This window comes from Oncorhynchus mykiss, chromosome 8 (genome assembly GCF_057628025.1).
Source record: "Oncorhynchus mykiss isolate SJ-2025 chromosome 8, ASM5762802v1, whole genome shotgun sequence".
Taxonomy (NCBI): domain Eukaryota; kingdom Metazoa; phylum Chordata; class Actinopteri; order Salmoniformes; family Salmonidae; genus Oncorhynchus; species Oncorhynchus mykiss.
This window is the reverse complement of record NC_143029.1, coordinates 23,715,432-23,731,353: the sequence shown is the minus strand read 5'-3', so window position 1 is coordinate 23,731,353 and position 15,922 is coordinate 23,715,432. Positions and strand designations below refer to the sequence as shown.

The window sequence follows — 15,922 nt, the reverse complement described above, 5'->3', positions numbered from 1 at the left end:
GAGGTCTCAGAGAGAGAGACTCTGCTAGGGGAGGTCAGAGAGAGACACTGCTAGGAGAGGTCTCAGAGAGAGAGACACTGCTAGGAGAGATCTCAGGGAGAGAGACACTGCTAGGAGAGGTCTCAGAGAGAGAGAGAGAGAGAGAGAGAGAGAGAGAGAGACAATGCTAGGGGAGGTCTCAAGGATAGACACTTCTAGGAGAGGTCTCAGGGAGAGAGACACTGCTAAGAGAGATCTTAGAGAGAGAGAGAGACACTGCTATGAGTGGTCTCCGAGACAGAGACACTGCTAGGAAAGATCTCAGAGAGAGACACTGCTAGGAGAGATCTCAGAGAGAGAGAGACACTGCTATGAGAGGTCTCCGAGACAGAGACACTGCTAGGAGAGATCTCAGAGAGAGAGAGACACTGCTAGGAGAGATCTCAGAGAGAGAGACATTGCTAGGAGAGGTCTCAGATGAGAGAGACTGCTAGGAGAGGTCTCGAGAAGAGGTCTCAGAGAGAGGGACACTGCTAGGAGAGATCTCAGAGAGAGAGAGAGACTTATAGGAGAGGTCTCAGAGAGAGAGACACTGCTATGAGAGGTCTCAGAGATAGAGCCACTGCTAGGAGAGATCTCAGGGAGAGAGACACTGCTAGGAGAGGTCTCAGAGAGAGAGAGAGAGAGAGAGACACTGCTAGGGGAGGTCTCAAGGATATACACTTCTAGGAGAGGTCTCATGGAGAGAGACACTGCTAAGAGAGGTCTCAGAGAGAGAGAGAGACACTGATAGGAGAGGTCTCAGAGAGAGAGACACTGCTATGAGAGGTCTCCGAGATAGAGACACTGCTAGGAGAGATCTCAGAGAGCGAGACACTGCTAGGAGAGATCTCAGAGAGAGAGACACTGCTAGGAAAGGTCTCAGAAAGTGAGAGACACTGCTAGAAGAGGTCTCAGATGAGAGAGACTGCTAGGAGAGGTCTCAGAGAGAGAGACACTGCCAGGGGAAGTCTCAGATGAGAGAGACTCTGCTAGGGGAGGTCAGAGAGAGAGACACTGCTAGGAGAGGTCTCAGAGAGAGAGATACTGCTAGGAGAGATCTCAGAGAGAGAGAGAGACACTGATAGGAGAGGTCTCAGAGAGAGAGACACAGCTATGAGAGGTCTCAGAGATAGAGACACTGCTAGGAGAGGTCTCAGAGAATTGAGACACACTTCTAGGGGAGATCTCAGGGAGAGAGACACTGCTAGGAGAGGTCTCGGAGAGAGAGACAATGCTAGGAGAGGTCTCAGAGAGAGAGAGACACTGCTAGGAGAGATCTCAGAGAGAGAGACACTGATAGGAGAGGTCTCAGAGAGAGAGACACTGCTAAGAGAGATCTCAGGGAGAGAGACACTGCTAGGAGAGGTCTCAGAGAGAGAGAGAGAGAGAGAGAGAGAGAGAGAGAGCGAGAGAGAGAGAGAGAGAGAGAGAGAGAGAGAGAGAGAGAGAGACAATGCTAGGGGAGGTCTCAAGGATATACACTTCTAGGAGAGGTCTCAGGGAGAGAGACACTGCTAAGAGAGGTCTCAGAGAGAGGGACACTGCTAGGAGAGATCTCAGAGAGAGAGACACTGCTAGGAGAGGTCTCAGATGAGAGAGACACTGCTAGGAGAGATCTCAGAGAGAGAGAGAGACATTGCTATGAGAGGTCTCCGAGACAGACACTGCTAGGAGAGATCTCAGAGAGAGAGAGACACTGCTAGGAGAGATCTCAGAGAGAGAGACACTGCTAGGAGAGGTCTCAGATGAGAGAGACACTGCTAGGAGAGATCTCAGAGAGAGAGAGACACTGATAGGAGAGGTCTCAGAGAGAGAGACACTGCTATGAGAGGTCTCAGAGATAGAGACACTAATAGGATAGATCTCAGAGAAGACAGACACACTTCTAGGTGAGATATCAGGGAGAGAGACACTGCTAGGAGAGGTCTCGGGGAGAGAGAGAGATAGAGACACTAATAGGAGAGGTCTCAGAGAAGACAGACACACTTCTAGGAGAGGTCTCAGGGAGAGAGACACTGCTAAGAGAGGTCTCAGAGAGAGGGACACTGCTAGGAGAGGTCTCAGAGAGAGAGACTCTGCTAGGGGAGGTCAGAGAGAGACACTGCTAGGAGAGGTCTCAGAGAGAGAGACACTGCTATGAGAGATCTCAGGGAGAGAGACACTGCTAGGAGAGGTCTCAGAGAGAGAGAGAGAGAGAGAGAGAGAGAGAGAGAGAGAGAGATAGAGAGAGAGACACTGCTAGGGGAGGTCTCAAGGATAGACACTTCTAGGAGAGGTCTCAGGGAGAGAGACACTGCTAAGAGAGATCTTAGAGAGAGAGAGACACTGCTATGAGAGGTCTCCGAGACAGAGACACTGCTAGGAAAGATCTCAGAGAGAGAGAGACACTGCTAGGAGAGATCTCAGAGAGAGAGAGACACTGCTATGAGAGGTCTCCGAGACAGAGACACTGCTAGGAGAGATCTCAGAGAGAGAGAGACACTGCTAGGAGAGATCTCAGAGAGAGAGACACTGCTAGGAGAGGTCTCAGATGAGAGAGACTGCTAGGAGAGGTCTCGAGAAGAGGTCTCAGAGAGAGGGACACTGCTAGGGAGGACTCAGAGAGAGAGAGACACTGCTAGGAGAGATCTCAGAGAGAGATAGACTTATAGGAGAGGTCTCAGAGAGAGAGACACTGCTATGAGAGGTCTCAGAGATAGAGCCACTGCTAGGAGAGATCTCAGGGAGAGATACACTGCTAGGAGAGGTCTCAGAGAGAGAGAGAGAGAGAGAGCGAGAGAGAGACACTGCTAGGGGAGGTCTCAAGGATATACACTTCTAGGAGAGGTCTCAGGGAGAGAGACACTGCTAAGAGAGGTCTCAGAGAGAGGGACACTGCTAGGAGAGATCTCAGAGAGAGAGACACTGCTAGGAGAGGTCTCAGATGAGAGAGACACTGCTAGGAGAGATCTCAGAGAGAGAGAGAGACACTGCTATGAGAGGTCTCCGAGACAGAGACACTGCTAGGAGAGATCTCAGAGAGAGAGAGAGACACTGCTGGGAGAGATCTCAGAGAGAGAGACACTGATAGGAGAGGTCTCAGAGAGAGAGAGACACTGCTATGAGAGGTCTCAGAGATAGAGACACCAATAGGAGAGATCTCAGAGAAAACAGACACACTTCTAGGGGAGATCTCAGGGAGAGAGACACTGCTAGGAGAGGTCTCTGGGAGAGAGAGAGATAGAGACACTAATAGGAGAGGTCTCAGGGAGAGAGACACTGCTAAGAGAGGTCTCAGAGAGAGGGACACTGCTAGGAGAGATTTCAGAGAGAGAGACACTGCTAGGAGAGGTCTCAGAGAGAGAGACTCTGCTAGGGGAGGTCAGAGAGAGACACTGCTAGGAGAGGTCTCAGAGAGAGAGACACTGCTATGAGAGATCTCAGGGAGAGAGACACTGCTAGGAGAGGTCTCAGAGACAGAGAGAGAGAGAGAGAGAGAGAGAGAGAGAGAGAGAGAGAGAGAGAGATAGAGAGAGAGAGAGAGAGACACTGCTAGGGGAGGTCTCAAGGATAGACACTTCTAGGAGAGGTCTCAGGGAGAGAGACACTGCTAAGAGAGATATTAGAGAGAGAGAGACACTGCTATGAGAGGTCTCCGAGACAGAGACACTGCTAGGAGAGATCTCAGAGAGAGAGAGAGAGACACTGCTATGAGAGGTCTCCGAGACAGAGACAATGGTAGGAGAGATCTCAGAGAGAGAGAGACACTGCTAGGAGAGATCTCAGAGAGAGAGACACTGCTAGGAGAGGTCTCAGATGAGAGAGACTGCTAGGAGAGGTCTAGAGAAGAGGTCTCAGAGAGAGGGACACTGCTAGGAGAGGACTCAGAGAGAGAGAGAGACTTATAGGAGAGGTCTCAGAGAGAGAGACACTGCTATGAGAGGTCTCAGAGATAGAGCCACTGCTAGGAGAGATCTCAGGGAGAGAGACACTGCTAGGAGAGGTCTCAGAGAGAGAGAGAGAGAGAGACACTGCTAGGGGAGGTCTCAAGGATAGACACTTCTAGGAGAGGTCTCAGGGAGAGAGAAACTGCTAGGAGAAGTCTCAGGGAGAGACACTGCCAGGAGAGATCTCAGAGAGAGAGAGACACTGCCAGGGCAGGTCTCAAGGATCAAGACACTGCCAGGGGAGAGAGAGCGTATACAGTACTGGACAAGGGCACATTAGTGAGAGGCGCCAGAGTCCAGTGCGTCAGCTGGCCCACTCACAGCCTCCCCTGATTCCAAAGCAATCACTCAAGGTGAAACTGGACTGGCCCTTACCCTGGCCCAAGGCTGCTGCACAATACAGCTGATCCCACTAATATGAAAAATTGCACATACTTGAGTCCACAGACGGAAGCTGTTGGGCGTCAGTAAGGCGGTGAATTATGTAAATGCTTCAATTAGCTGAATTCAATAATTGGGCAATTAGTTGAATGGCACTTTTAAGTCTTCAAGTTGCACATGTGGAGGTAAACAGGGTGGTTTCTAACAGTTATATTAGTTGTTACATCCGTTGACCTCTATCCTCTTTTATTACGTTCCATATAATTCCTTCCTAACCAAGAGGGATTTTAGACTATGTCTCTATGGATTCAGGGGAAATCCCTACATGCGATGTTCATTTTAGTAACATAGCATTTCATCACTTGACAATTTGTTGGTGTCTGACAGACTGTACAGATCAGACATGTCTGCCACTGAAGCTTAGCTCGTCCTACTTTAGGCTTGACATCTTTCTCTTTCGCTCTCTCTGTCTATTCCCCTCCCCCTCTCTCTCTGTAACTCCCTGGCTGGGAATCCCCATTTAAGGCAGCCAGTGGAGGCTGCTGAGGGGAGGACGGCTCATAATAATGGCTGGAACGGAGCGAATGGAATGGCATCAAACACATGGAAACCATGTTGGATATACACTGCTCAAAAAAATAAAGGGAACACTTAAACAACACAATGTAACTCCAAGTCAATCACACTTCTGTGAAATCAAACTGTCCACTTAGGAAGCAACACTGATTGACAAGAAATTTCACATGCTGTTTTGCAAATGGAATAGACAAAAGGTGGAAATTATAGGCATTTAGCAAGACACCCCCAATAAAGGAGTGGTTCTGCAGGTGGGGACCACAGACCACTTCTCAGTTCCTATGCTTCCTGGCTGATGTTTTGGTCACTTTTGAATGATGGCGGTGCTTTCACTCTAGTGGTAGCATGAGACGGAGTCTACAACCCACACAAGTGGCTCAGGTAGTGCAGCTCATCCAGGATGGCACATCAATGCGAGATGTGGCGAGAAGGTTTGCTGTGTCTGTCAGCGTAGTGTCCAGAGCATGGAGATGCTACCAGGAGACAGGCCAGTACATCAGGAGACGTGGAGGAGGCCGTAGGAGGGCAACAACCCAGCAGCAGGACCGCTACCTCCGCCTTTGTGCAAGGAGGAGCAGGAAGAGCACTGCCAGAGCCCTGCAAAATGACCTCCAGCAGGCCACAAATGTGCATGTGTCTGCTCAAACGGTCAGAAACAGACTCCATGAGGGTGGTATGAGGGCCCGACGTCCACAGGTGGGGGTTGTGCTTACAGCCCAACACCATGCAGGACGTTTGGCATTTTCCAGAGAACACCAAGATTGGCAAATTCGCCACTGGCGCCCTGTGCTCTTCACAGATGAAAGCAGGTTCACACTGAGCACGTGACAGACGTGACAGAGTCTGGAGACGCCGTGGAGAACGTTCTGCTGCCTGCAACATCCTCCAGCATGACCGGTTCGGCGGTGGGTCAGTCATGGTGTGGGGTGGCATTTCTTTGGGGGGCCGCACAGCCCTCCATGTGCTCGCCAGAGGTAGCCTGACTGCCATTAGGTACCGAGATCAGATTCTCAGACCCCTTGTGAGACCATATGCTGGTGTGGTTGGCCCTGGGTTCCTCCTAATGCAAGACAATGCTAGACCTCATGTGGCTGGAGTGTGTCAGCAGTTCCTGCAAGAGGAAGGCATTGATGCTATGGACTGGCCCGCCCGTTCCCCAGACCTGAATCCAATTGAGCACATCTGGGACATCATGTCTCGCTCCATCCACCAACGCCACGTTGCACCACAGACTGTCCAGGAGTTGGCGGATGCTTTAGTCCAGGTCTGGGAGGAGATCCCTCAGGAGACCATCCGCCACCTCATCAGGAGCATGCCCAGGCGTTGTAGGGAGGTCATACAGGCACGTGGAGGCCACACACACTACTGAGCCTCATTTTGACTTGTTTTAAGGACATTACATCAAAGTTGGATCAGCCTGTAGTGTGGTTTTCCACTTTAATTTTGAGTGTGACTCCAAATCCAGACCTCCATGGGTTGATACATTTGATTTCCATTGATAATTTTTGTGTGATTTTGTTGTCAGCATATTCAACTATATAAAGAAAAAAATATATATATTTAAGAAGAATATTTCATTCATTCAGATCTAGGATGTGTTATTTTAGTGTTCCCTTTATTTTTTTGAGCAGTGTATTTGATACCATTCCATCCATTTTGCTACAGCCATTACCACGAGTCCGTCCTCCCCAATGAAGGTGCCACCAGCCTCCTGTGAAGACTGCCTATGGATTTACCCAACTCCAGCATAGGGAAACGAGGCAGATTCTCTGACCCTGTGAGACGTGTGGGGATATAATCATCTTAATTTAGCCAAGGATTAAAATGAAGAGAGGTGTTTGTTGCCTGAGGCTCCTACACGTCAGGTGGGTCTGGCAAATCCCCTTCTCCTTGCTGTCGGCCCTGGTTAGCTATGGCTGCAGTAGAGGGCTCCCTCGGCTCCAAGCCTCTCCTCTCTGAGAGCATTAAATGTGCCGTGCTCAGGACTAGCGTCTGGTCCTCTGGTTCTGTAACATGTGTTGTCACAAGGTAGGCCTCTCTGCCAGACCAGAGACAGATCGCCCTCTCTCTCTCTCTTTCTTTCTCTTTTTCTTGACTGATAGAGGAGGTTTAGAGGCTGTTTTTTCTGCAGCAGAGACTGTGTTACCATACTCGGAGAAGGTCATCCATCATAAGTGTGTGGAGGGACAGAGCCATGAGGAACGTGGGAATGGAGCTAGCTGCCAGACCTCCGGGCCTGGAGAAGCAGAGGGGAGGGGCGGGGCGGCTGGACATCCCTGTCTTCTCATTAGCCACACAGATCACATTCATCATCAAGACACACAGTATACAGTATTTATACTGTGATGTTGCTGTGATGGTTTCTCTGTTCTGTACAGTATGTTCTTATATGTGTCTTATGCCTGTTTTCAAGAGTCTGTTTTAATGGTCCCAAGTGGAAATGGACAATAACATTTTAAGCCTTTTCACACTGCATTGTTCTGAGGCCCTGGCTATCTTAGCCCTGGGCTAGTTTAGCCTGTTCACACAAGCATTTGTTAAACCTGGGCTAAGCTTTAGCCCTGTGCTAAGGATTCACACTTGTATTCCAAAGCACTGCACTGTAACAAATTGTTGTACATTTACAGCCAAAACTTTTAGTTAGCTACTGTAACTCTATATTAGGGTACAGTACTGTAAAGAGCAATGCATTATGAGGGCTCAATGGCATTCTGCTACACTGCTGTACAATTACAGCAATTTCACAGTAACATTCTACAGGTGTGCCTTGTAAGATTCTATATTTGTTGCACCCTATTAGTGAGAATGCAGTAGCCCACAGAATGAAGTACCATACCATATTTTTGTATATTCGTCCTGTACATCTACAGTAATTTACTGGCTAGTGTGCTGTCAGTAATTTACTGTAATTCAGTACCACCTCACAGAATACAGTACCATACTGTAATTTTTGAGCTGCAAAACACTTTTGTGGGTGCATGGTATTGTTGTGGCTCATGAACCAATGTTGAGGCGTGCCTTGTAAGGCTATACTTGTTGCACCCCTTAGTGAGAGTGCTGTACCAATTTAAGTGATATGCGGTAGTAGTTTCCTAACAATTAAATGTACAGGGGACAGATTATGGGACGGATCAGAGTGACTGCAAGTCTTTAAGGGTTGGAAATTAAGCCATGTCCTTTTCGATATGTTTTGCCCTGTAGCCACAGCCAGTTTGGGAGCTTTTGTTTAGGCCTCTAGAAGAGCAAGTGATATAAAACACCACATATTCATAAATAGGCTGTAATATACAAATACCTAGCAGCCAACCTGCTTGTACTAATCCCATGTAATTATAGTAAAGTACTGTAAAATATCAACATGATTACAGTAGCATTTACTTTCTTACATTATAGTAGCCTCATTTTACAGTATTGTACTGTCATTGCTCTGCATTTTCCAGTAACTTACAGGACGCTGGTGGGAAGTTACTGTGAATTTTACAGTAATGTAGCCAGAGATAGGCAAAGATACATTCAAAAGGTAACTTGTAACAAATACAGGATATGTGGAAGACCAATGTATCCTCAACTACAACACCTTCCCACAAACGATCACAGAAACGTGTTAGTCGCTTTGACTGTGATGTGCTGTTTTTGAATCAACCGTAGAGGAATGCACTGACTGTATGTCGCTTTCGACCAGAGCAAAATGGAAATGTTAAAAATGAACATTTGGAAAGCACACTGCTGGTTATTATTCTAATGAGCTCCACCCTCAAACTATTTGTATTTTAATCAAATGTGGCCTCGTTTGGGGGCAAAGAATAATAGAATAATATCCAGCGTGATTTGCAAGTGTCCATTTTCACATTTACATTTTGATCATTTAGCAGACGCTCTTATCCAGAGCGACTTACAGCCAGCGTATTAAACTAAGTTAAACAAGAATATACCATAGTCATAGCCAGTGAAAAGATGATGTTACCGTTACAGAGAATGTTGTAGTTATACTTGCAAGTATATATTTGTATTAGAAAATACGTGTATTCTAATTAAACCGTTACAAAATAGGTCACATGAATTGTAGTTCAGGCCACAAATAAAAAAATAGGAATTGCACGTTTTGAAATACATACAGTATATCAAATATATGTAACAGAAATACTGCCCGTCGTTAGCACAAGCTAACCGTCGTTAGCACAAGCTAACCGTCGTTAGCACAAGCTAACCGTCGTTAGCACAAGCTAACCGTCGTTAGCACAAGCTAACCGTCGTTAGCACAAGCTAACCGTCGTTAGCACAAGCTACTTGCACTGTAAATCTACAATATTTTACTAACCACTGTGCTTCCACTGTAAAATCTAGAAACACAGCATGTCGCTGTAGTCAGGTGTTCCAGTAATATGCTGTAAATTTGTGTTCAAGTAAAGGTCTTGTAAATCTACAGTAATGTACTGGCTTATGTGCTGTAAGTAATTCAGTGTAAATTTACAGTAACCTTCTGGCCACAGTGCTGCCAGTATTTGACAGTAAAAATGACAGGAAATGTTTTACAGTGTAGGCTAATGGACAAACACAATAATATAAGCAATTAGACATTAATTAACACATTATTTCATCTTGCTTCTAGCTAGCCGAGCATTGATTTCCAACAGTGATGGTTTGTATAAAACTTGCTGTCTGACCTCAGAAACAATGTTTCACTTATGAAATTCGATCTCGCCCCTGTACAGAGAGTGCTATGGCGAATGAGACATCAACTTTTCTGATCCAGGTGAAATCATGCAACAATACTATAATTATGGATATATCCAATTATATGTAAATAGAAAATCTATGGAAACAGACAAATGGTGCGTTTACTGCCCATCCAGCTGTTGAGTTTTTAGTTGTAGTTGACCTTTAGTTGAAGTGAGAAGATGGTAGCCAGCCTGCTGTACAGCAACCATTTTTGTTAGATATAGCAACCAATGTTTTGTTTTTTGTCCTCAGGAAGAAGGATTAAATAGTATGAATTTACTTATCAAAATAACGTGCAGAACGATTACAGGCATCACAAGCATATGTCAACTAAGTGACATTTCAGCTCTTGTGATTAAACAGTAAGCATTCTAGGCATTGTTCTTAACCCTATTTCACACGGGCTATTTTGGCACCGTGTTTGATCTGGGTCTAAATCCGACCATAAAAGTCGGTTGATGCTAGCCCACTTTAGAATGTGCAAGTGTGAACACTCGCTTAAATCTCCCTTAGCCCAGGGCTAGCCTTTTATGGTCTCTTATCAATTAGCAACACAAACCGAGGAAGAGTTCAGCCTGCCATTGTTGGAGGAAAGGGGCTCTTACCATATAACGTATCCCACGGCAAAGCTGCACACAGCTATCGTTCCACAAGGCCTGCTGGGATACTGGTGGTGCGTGGTCCTCATCTCAATGATGATGAAGGGGAGGACGGTTGTGTGCTGGAGCAGAGAACACAGAGAGAACACTCGTTAGCCACTCACAGATAGCTAGTTGGTATTAGCGACACGGTACATGTCTCACCTCAGGCTCAGTGACAACGATTGAGACATGATACATTAGTACCACACAGTATGGCTTTACAGCAGGGAGAGAGAGAGAGAGAGAGAGAGAGAGAGAGAGAGAGAGAGAGAGAGAGAGAGAGAGAGAGATGTTATGATGAGGCACTCAGGCAGACAGCCTATAGATAGGTTAATGTAAACAGTGGGAGTCAGTCTGGGACATTGAGCGCAGGGTCATAAGAGAGTAATGACGTTTTTTATCGAGCCGTGTGTGTGGGAGACGTTAAACAGAGGACGTGTGATGCTGCTGCGTAGAGACGAGTGCTCTGCTCTCCAGAGTGAGTGTCTCATGATTCAAATCCCCACCGCTCTCCTCTTATGTTGTCTGTCTGACGGACCTCGCTGACATTTTACTGTTGTGACTTTCAATAATTCAGTAATCTGCTTGCTTTGGCTCAGGATGTGGGGCCTTTTTCCCTCCAATGTGCTCAAAGGATCAGATATTTCTTGGAGTCTGCCGCTAAGGATGCTCCAGCGTGGTACAGATGTGTTTGCAGAGGGGCGGGCAGAGAGATAACATGAACTATTAATACCCTTTAATATTTTGTGGTGTGTGTGTGCTGCTATTTTTTACCATGTTTTTTCACCTAGCTGAAACCAGCAGACCGCTGGGGCCCGGTAGAGCCCACCTTGTCGCCCCTACCGCACACACTGAGTGATGCTCCCTCTCTTTAATCAATGTGCTCATGACTCACCTGCTGTTCTTATAGACCACCTGCGCTCTGTCAGGAATAGAACCATTACGTAATGTGTGTGTGTGTCTAAGTGTCTGTGCACGGCTGATTAGAAATAGAGGAAGTGGGAAGTTTGAGAGAACATTGAAACAGGCAGCAGCCATGGAAACAGGCTATTTTGTACAGTGCAGCATACTACAGTTAACCTTGCTTCTAGCTGTTTCTGATTCAGACGATTATTTTAGCATTGTCACACCAAATAAGTTGGTATCAAGCAGAAACAGAATGAAAACCAGGCTGTCATTGACAAAGACACAGGCTGGGTGGCCGTGGAGGAAATGTTGCATGTGACTAATTGCAAATGGGAGCTAATGACAGTATCTCTAAACGTGCTCTAGCCATTGGTGGGGGATGTGGAGGGTCACAGTTGAGAGACCTCTCTCCTGTGCTAATTGAAATCAAAATCAGCTCCCTGAACATACATTTCCACTGAGTGGGCCAGAAGTGGCCTGGGTTCATAATACAGTATTAATGTGTGGTTCATCCAACATTTTTTGGTAGTTTTCTGTTCATTCAAAAGTGTGAATGGTAGTGGATACTAGGCCCATGTAACCATGTGGTGAGAATGCCATTAACTGTGCTTTGGTCATTGGTATGTGGGCCTATAAGCTAGGACTTTAAAACAAAGCTTACACAGTGCTCCAATGGTTCATAACCAGCTAAAAGCTTGATGGAGGACACTGGCCTTTCCATGTATGCAATACTTACACCAGTCACCAGATGGCAGCCTTCTTACATTCAGACCAACAGAAGAATCTCCTCCCATACCAGTCTAGCCTCAGTTGACCCAATGTTCTGTACACTGCATTATAACAATGACTATCAATGAGCCATGTTCCAGTCTAATCTGTTCTTAAATACCTGACATGTTGGCATTACACGGCTCTGCCCAGAAACGGTGGTTTACCCTCAACTCCTCCTTAATGTGCCAGTAAATGCTATTCAATGTTATTTATTACACCTCTTACTGGCCTCTCACCACACTACAGCAGAACATAACCTATTCTACCATGTCCTGGTCACACAAATGAAGCTCCCTAAACACTATTGAATTGCGCTCATGACACACACACACAATGGGTAGGGTGTAGACTGAGGCTAAGCCAGTCACAGTGAGTGCGCACGCACGCACGCACGCACGCACGCACACACACACACACACACACACACACACACACACATACACACACACACACACACACACACACACACACACACACACACACACACACACACACACACACACACTACCCTCCTATCTTTGACCTCTATGCGCATCCACAGATCTCATCCACAGGTCTCATCCACAGGTCTCATTCACAGGTCTCATGCACAGATCTCTACCCACTGAGGCACACATCTACACTCTTCTCCCACACGCATACACACATACTCACACACACACACATACACTTACACTCATCACCATGCAAACACCCACTCACAACATACGCTGCTGCTATAGCGATAATTATTACCATTGGTATATATCCTGCTACTAGTCACTTTTACCTCTGTGTACATGTAGAAACCTACCTCCCTCCAATACCCCTGCACATTGGACTCTGGAACTGACCTCCTGTTTTTTATTTGATTTTATTCTCATATTTCTCCTGTTTTTTCTTCTTCTATATCATTACTTTTATTGTGCATTGTTGGGAAAGAGCTCCAAGTAAGTGTTTCACTGTGCTGTTTTACACCTGCTGTATCCTGTGCATGTGAAAATAAAGACACTATAGAGGATTGATCGTGACATGTGGGGGAGATAGACACATCCATACATCTCTCCTGTGCTATAGCCTGAGAGTGAACCTAGATGCGCGGCAGTTCCACGCAGCTGCTGGAAGTGCAAATGAGGTAAGAAGTACCTCATCTCCACAGAGACATTACATACTCCCTTTCAGGAGAGAGGAGCTCTTCCACCGCTCTGCTCTCCTGGAGTTGTAAATGTTCCCAGGGAGAGCGTGCTGTGCTGTGCATGGTTTGTGTCAGAGTCAAAGTCTCGCTCACTTATCTATCTGTCTTTCCCTCTCACTTGCTATCTCAATCTCCTTTTTCTCTAATATAAATGCGTAGGCACGGAGACATGGACACTTTTTCAGACAGAGTTTATCTAAACGCTGAGGCAAGAATAACCTCTAGATTTACAGTATGGGTTTACTTGAGCAGTAATGGCCATCATCGAAAGGCCAAGCAGGATTAAGCAGAGTAGTGCAGAGAGGGTAGAGAGAGTTTAGTTAGCACTTCTGAGAAGAGTTCTCCCACAACAGACCCAGGCCAGTGAAGGAAGGTGGTTTTAACACAGGCTCCAAGAACAACTCTCCCCGCCAATATCACTCACAATTAATTTATTTTGACTTGCCATATAAAACCATGTCCATGATGAGCTTTGGTCTCATGCTTCCTGACAATGCTTATTAATTCATGCAATGGAGAGGTCTATGATTTCCATTGAACATGCTGCTTGGCAGATGCCCTGGTCCACAGTGAAGATACCCTGGAAGCTACTCAGGCTCTCCGTTTCCCCACAGAGCAATTAGGGTGAATTTTATCACACAAGGCTTTCACAGCTGTAGCCTGGTTGGGATTTGAACCAGACACCCTGCGGTCAAGAGTGTGAAGCCTCAGCTACTGGAACTTCTATTGTCATTATTGTCTGTTACTGCTATCCAAGTGCTGGGGACATATTTTGAGGACCTCTGAGTGTATGCTATGCAAAGTATGGTAATTACCACAGCCGCCACACACAATGGACAACCAGAGAACAAATAAATAGACAACAAGAGAGAGCTTCACTTCTGAAGCCACAAAGACTCCTGCCTTTCCATTGCTGTCACGACTGACTCCGTTACATTAGACTATCCATACACAAATGAACTGGTTCAGACAGGAAATGCCACATATTCAAGAAAGATTACAATGCATGCAATGCATTAGTCTTGGCATTGAGCTCTGCTCCTTTGGGGTAGCTCACTGCTAAGAGCATGCATCATGGTAAGATAATAACAATTACAGACAGTGAGCAAAAAACGCTGTGCAAATCCCTGTGACCGAAACAAAAGCAGTGCGCAAACAGGTGGAGTCCGGGGTCGGTAAGCAGGAAACAGACATGCGTGGCGGGTAGAGCATGTAACAACAATAGCATGCCATCAGCAACACCAGCGCATAGCTTGCAGCCATCAGAGAATGTGTGCGCAGAACTTGATTGACTAAATAGACAGCCATGTTAAGGTAGAATGAGGAATCTGATTGGTGCAATATCAGCTGATGCGCTTGATTTCTGTGCTTGTAGCAATAACTCGAAGTGACAATGAGAATGTAAGTATGTACAAACACTGGAGACACGGTGTCTTTTCTTACCCCCCTACGGTGAGTGAACCTTCAGTAGGTTAGCTGACATTGGGAGGTGAGAGCGACCCTCCCCTCCACCTCTTCTGTCACATATAGATAGAGCATGAATTATTGACTGGGCTCTCAGTTCCCTTTCTAATCAGTGACAAGATGCCTGACATGCTTAAGTCACTTATTTCACCCTGTGTACTTAGTGTCGTGAGCTCTCCCCCTTCTCCCCTCCCTCCCTGCCAGCCCGTGTGTGTGCTGCCGTCAGGGCATTGTGGGATTGTGGACACCAGAGTTATTTTGCTGCAGTGGGCGTGATGGGATGCCTGTTGGCCTAGTGAAGGGCTCCCAGAGGGTATTGGGTGACAGAAATAGCGCTCCCTCCCAAGGTCGGGTGTAGAGTCCCCCCACACACACTGCTCCCTCCCTCCAGCCGCACTCCACCACCTGCCCACCCTCCACCAACCCACGCAACACACTCTCAGCAGCTCCCAGTCAACAGAGGGCTCACATGACCCAGTAGCCCCTCTTCCCCCGTCAGCAACGCAATCTCTAGAAAATACCTCCAGGGGTATGCTCATTCTCATTATACCACAAACACCAATGCTGATAAGGAGAGTCTGTTCGGTTTGTGTCCCTGCTCCTCTCCTTTCAGCTCCTCTCAGTCTGGACAGGGTGGAAATTAATTGATATGGCCGGACGGTGCATTTTTCAACCCCCGCCCCCATGTTTGTATCCAGGATTTCAAATGACTCCATCATGTTTTATTTTAGCCCTGTTTTAGCCCCCCCCCCCCCCACACCCCCACATGAATCTAATGTGACAGTCTCTGTCTCTCTCACTCTCTCTCTGACCACCAAATTGAGGAGCTCTCAGAGACCTATGGTCTGGATGCCAGTACTGTCTGTGGAAAATCCCTTTTTACAAAAAAAAACGCAAGTCACTCAAGTGGTCCAGGGCTAAAACAGGATAGGCCATGTCAAACACAAACACTGGGGAGAAAGAAAGAGAGAGGAAGAGAGGAGCAGGTCTCACTGCGCTCTGAAAACACCAAGGAGCATATGATAAGTGAGAAAGCCAAGTGTCAAGACTTCACATTCGTATTATGCGTTGAGGAGCAAAGGCGCAGCATTGAATGCACGGATGCATCACACCTCACCTGCTGCCACCCCACCAACAGGGTTGTGAACACATTCTCACAAATGTTTGGAAATGTACTGCTAAAGCAGAGTCACTCTAAAGGACTTTGTAATTCAACTAAATAAGAAATTGTGTTTCTCTAACCGATTTGCTCACGCAGTAAGATTTACATCGGCTTTGGGAACAATGGGCAAAAAAGCAAGCTGTGAAACGGCCATCGTTTACTGAGTCGAGATGAGTAAATA

The 15,922-nt window shown here is 46.7% G+C and overlaps 1 protein-coding gene across 1 annotated transcript in view; it reads right to left on the bottom strand.

Moving 5' to 3' along the window:
• The window catches only part of aig1 (androgen induced 1), a 65,857-nt gene that overhangs the window by 17,374 nt on the left and 32,561 nt on the right, over positions 1-15,922 (bottom strand). The window contains exon 4 of the mRNA XM_021611994.3: positions 10,229-10,344. Within this exon, the coding sequence (XP_021467669.2) occupies positions 10,229-10,344 (116 nt within the window). The remainder of the gene's footprint in view (positions 1-10,228; positions 10,345-15,922) is intronic.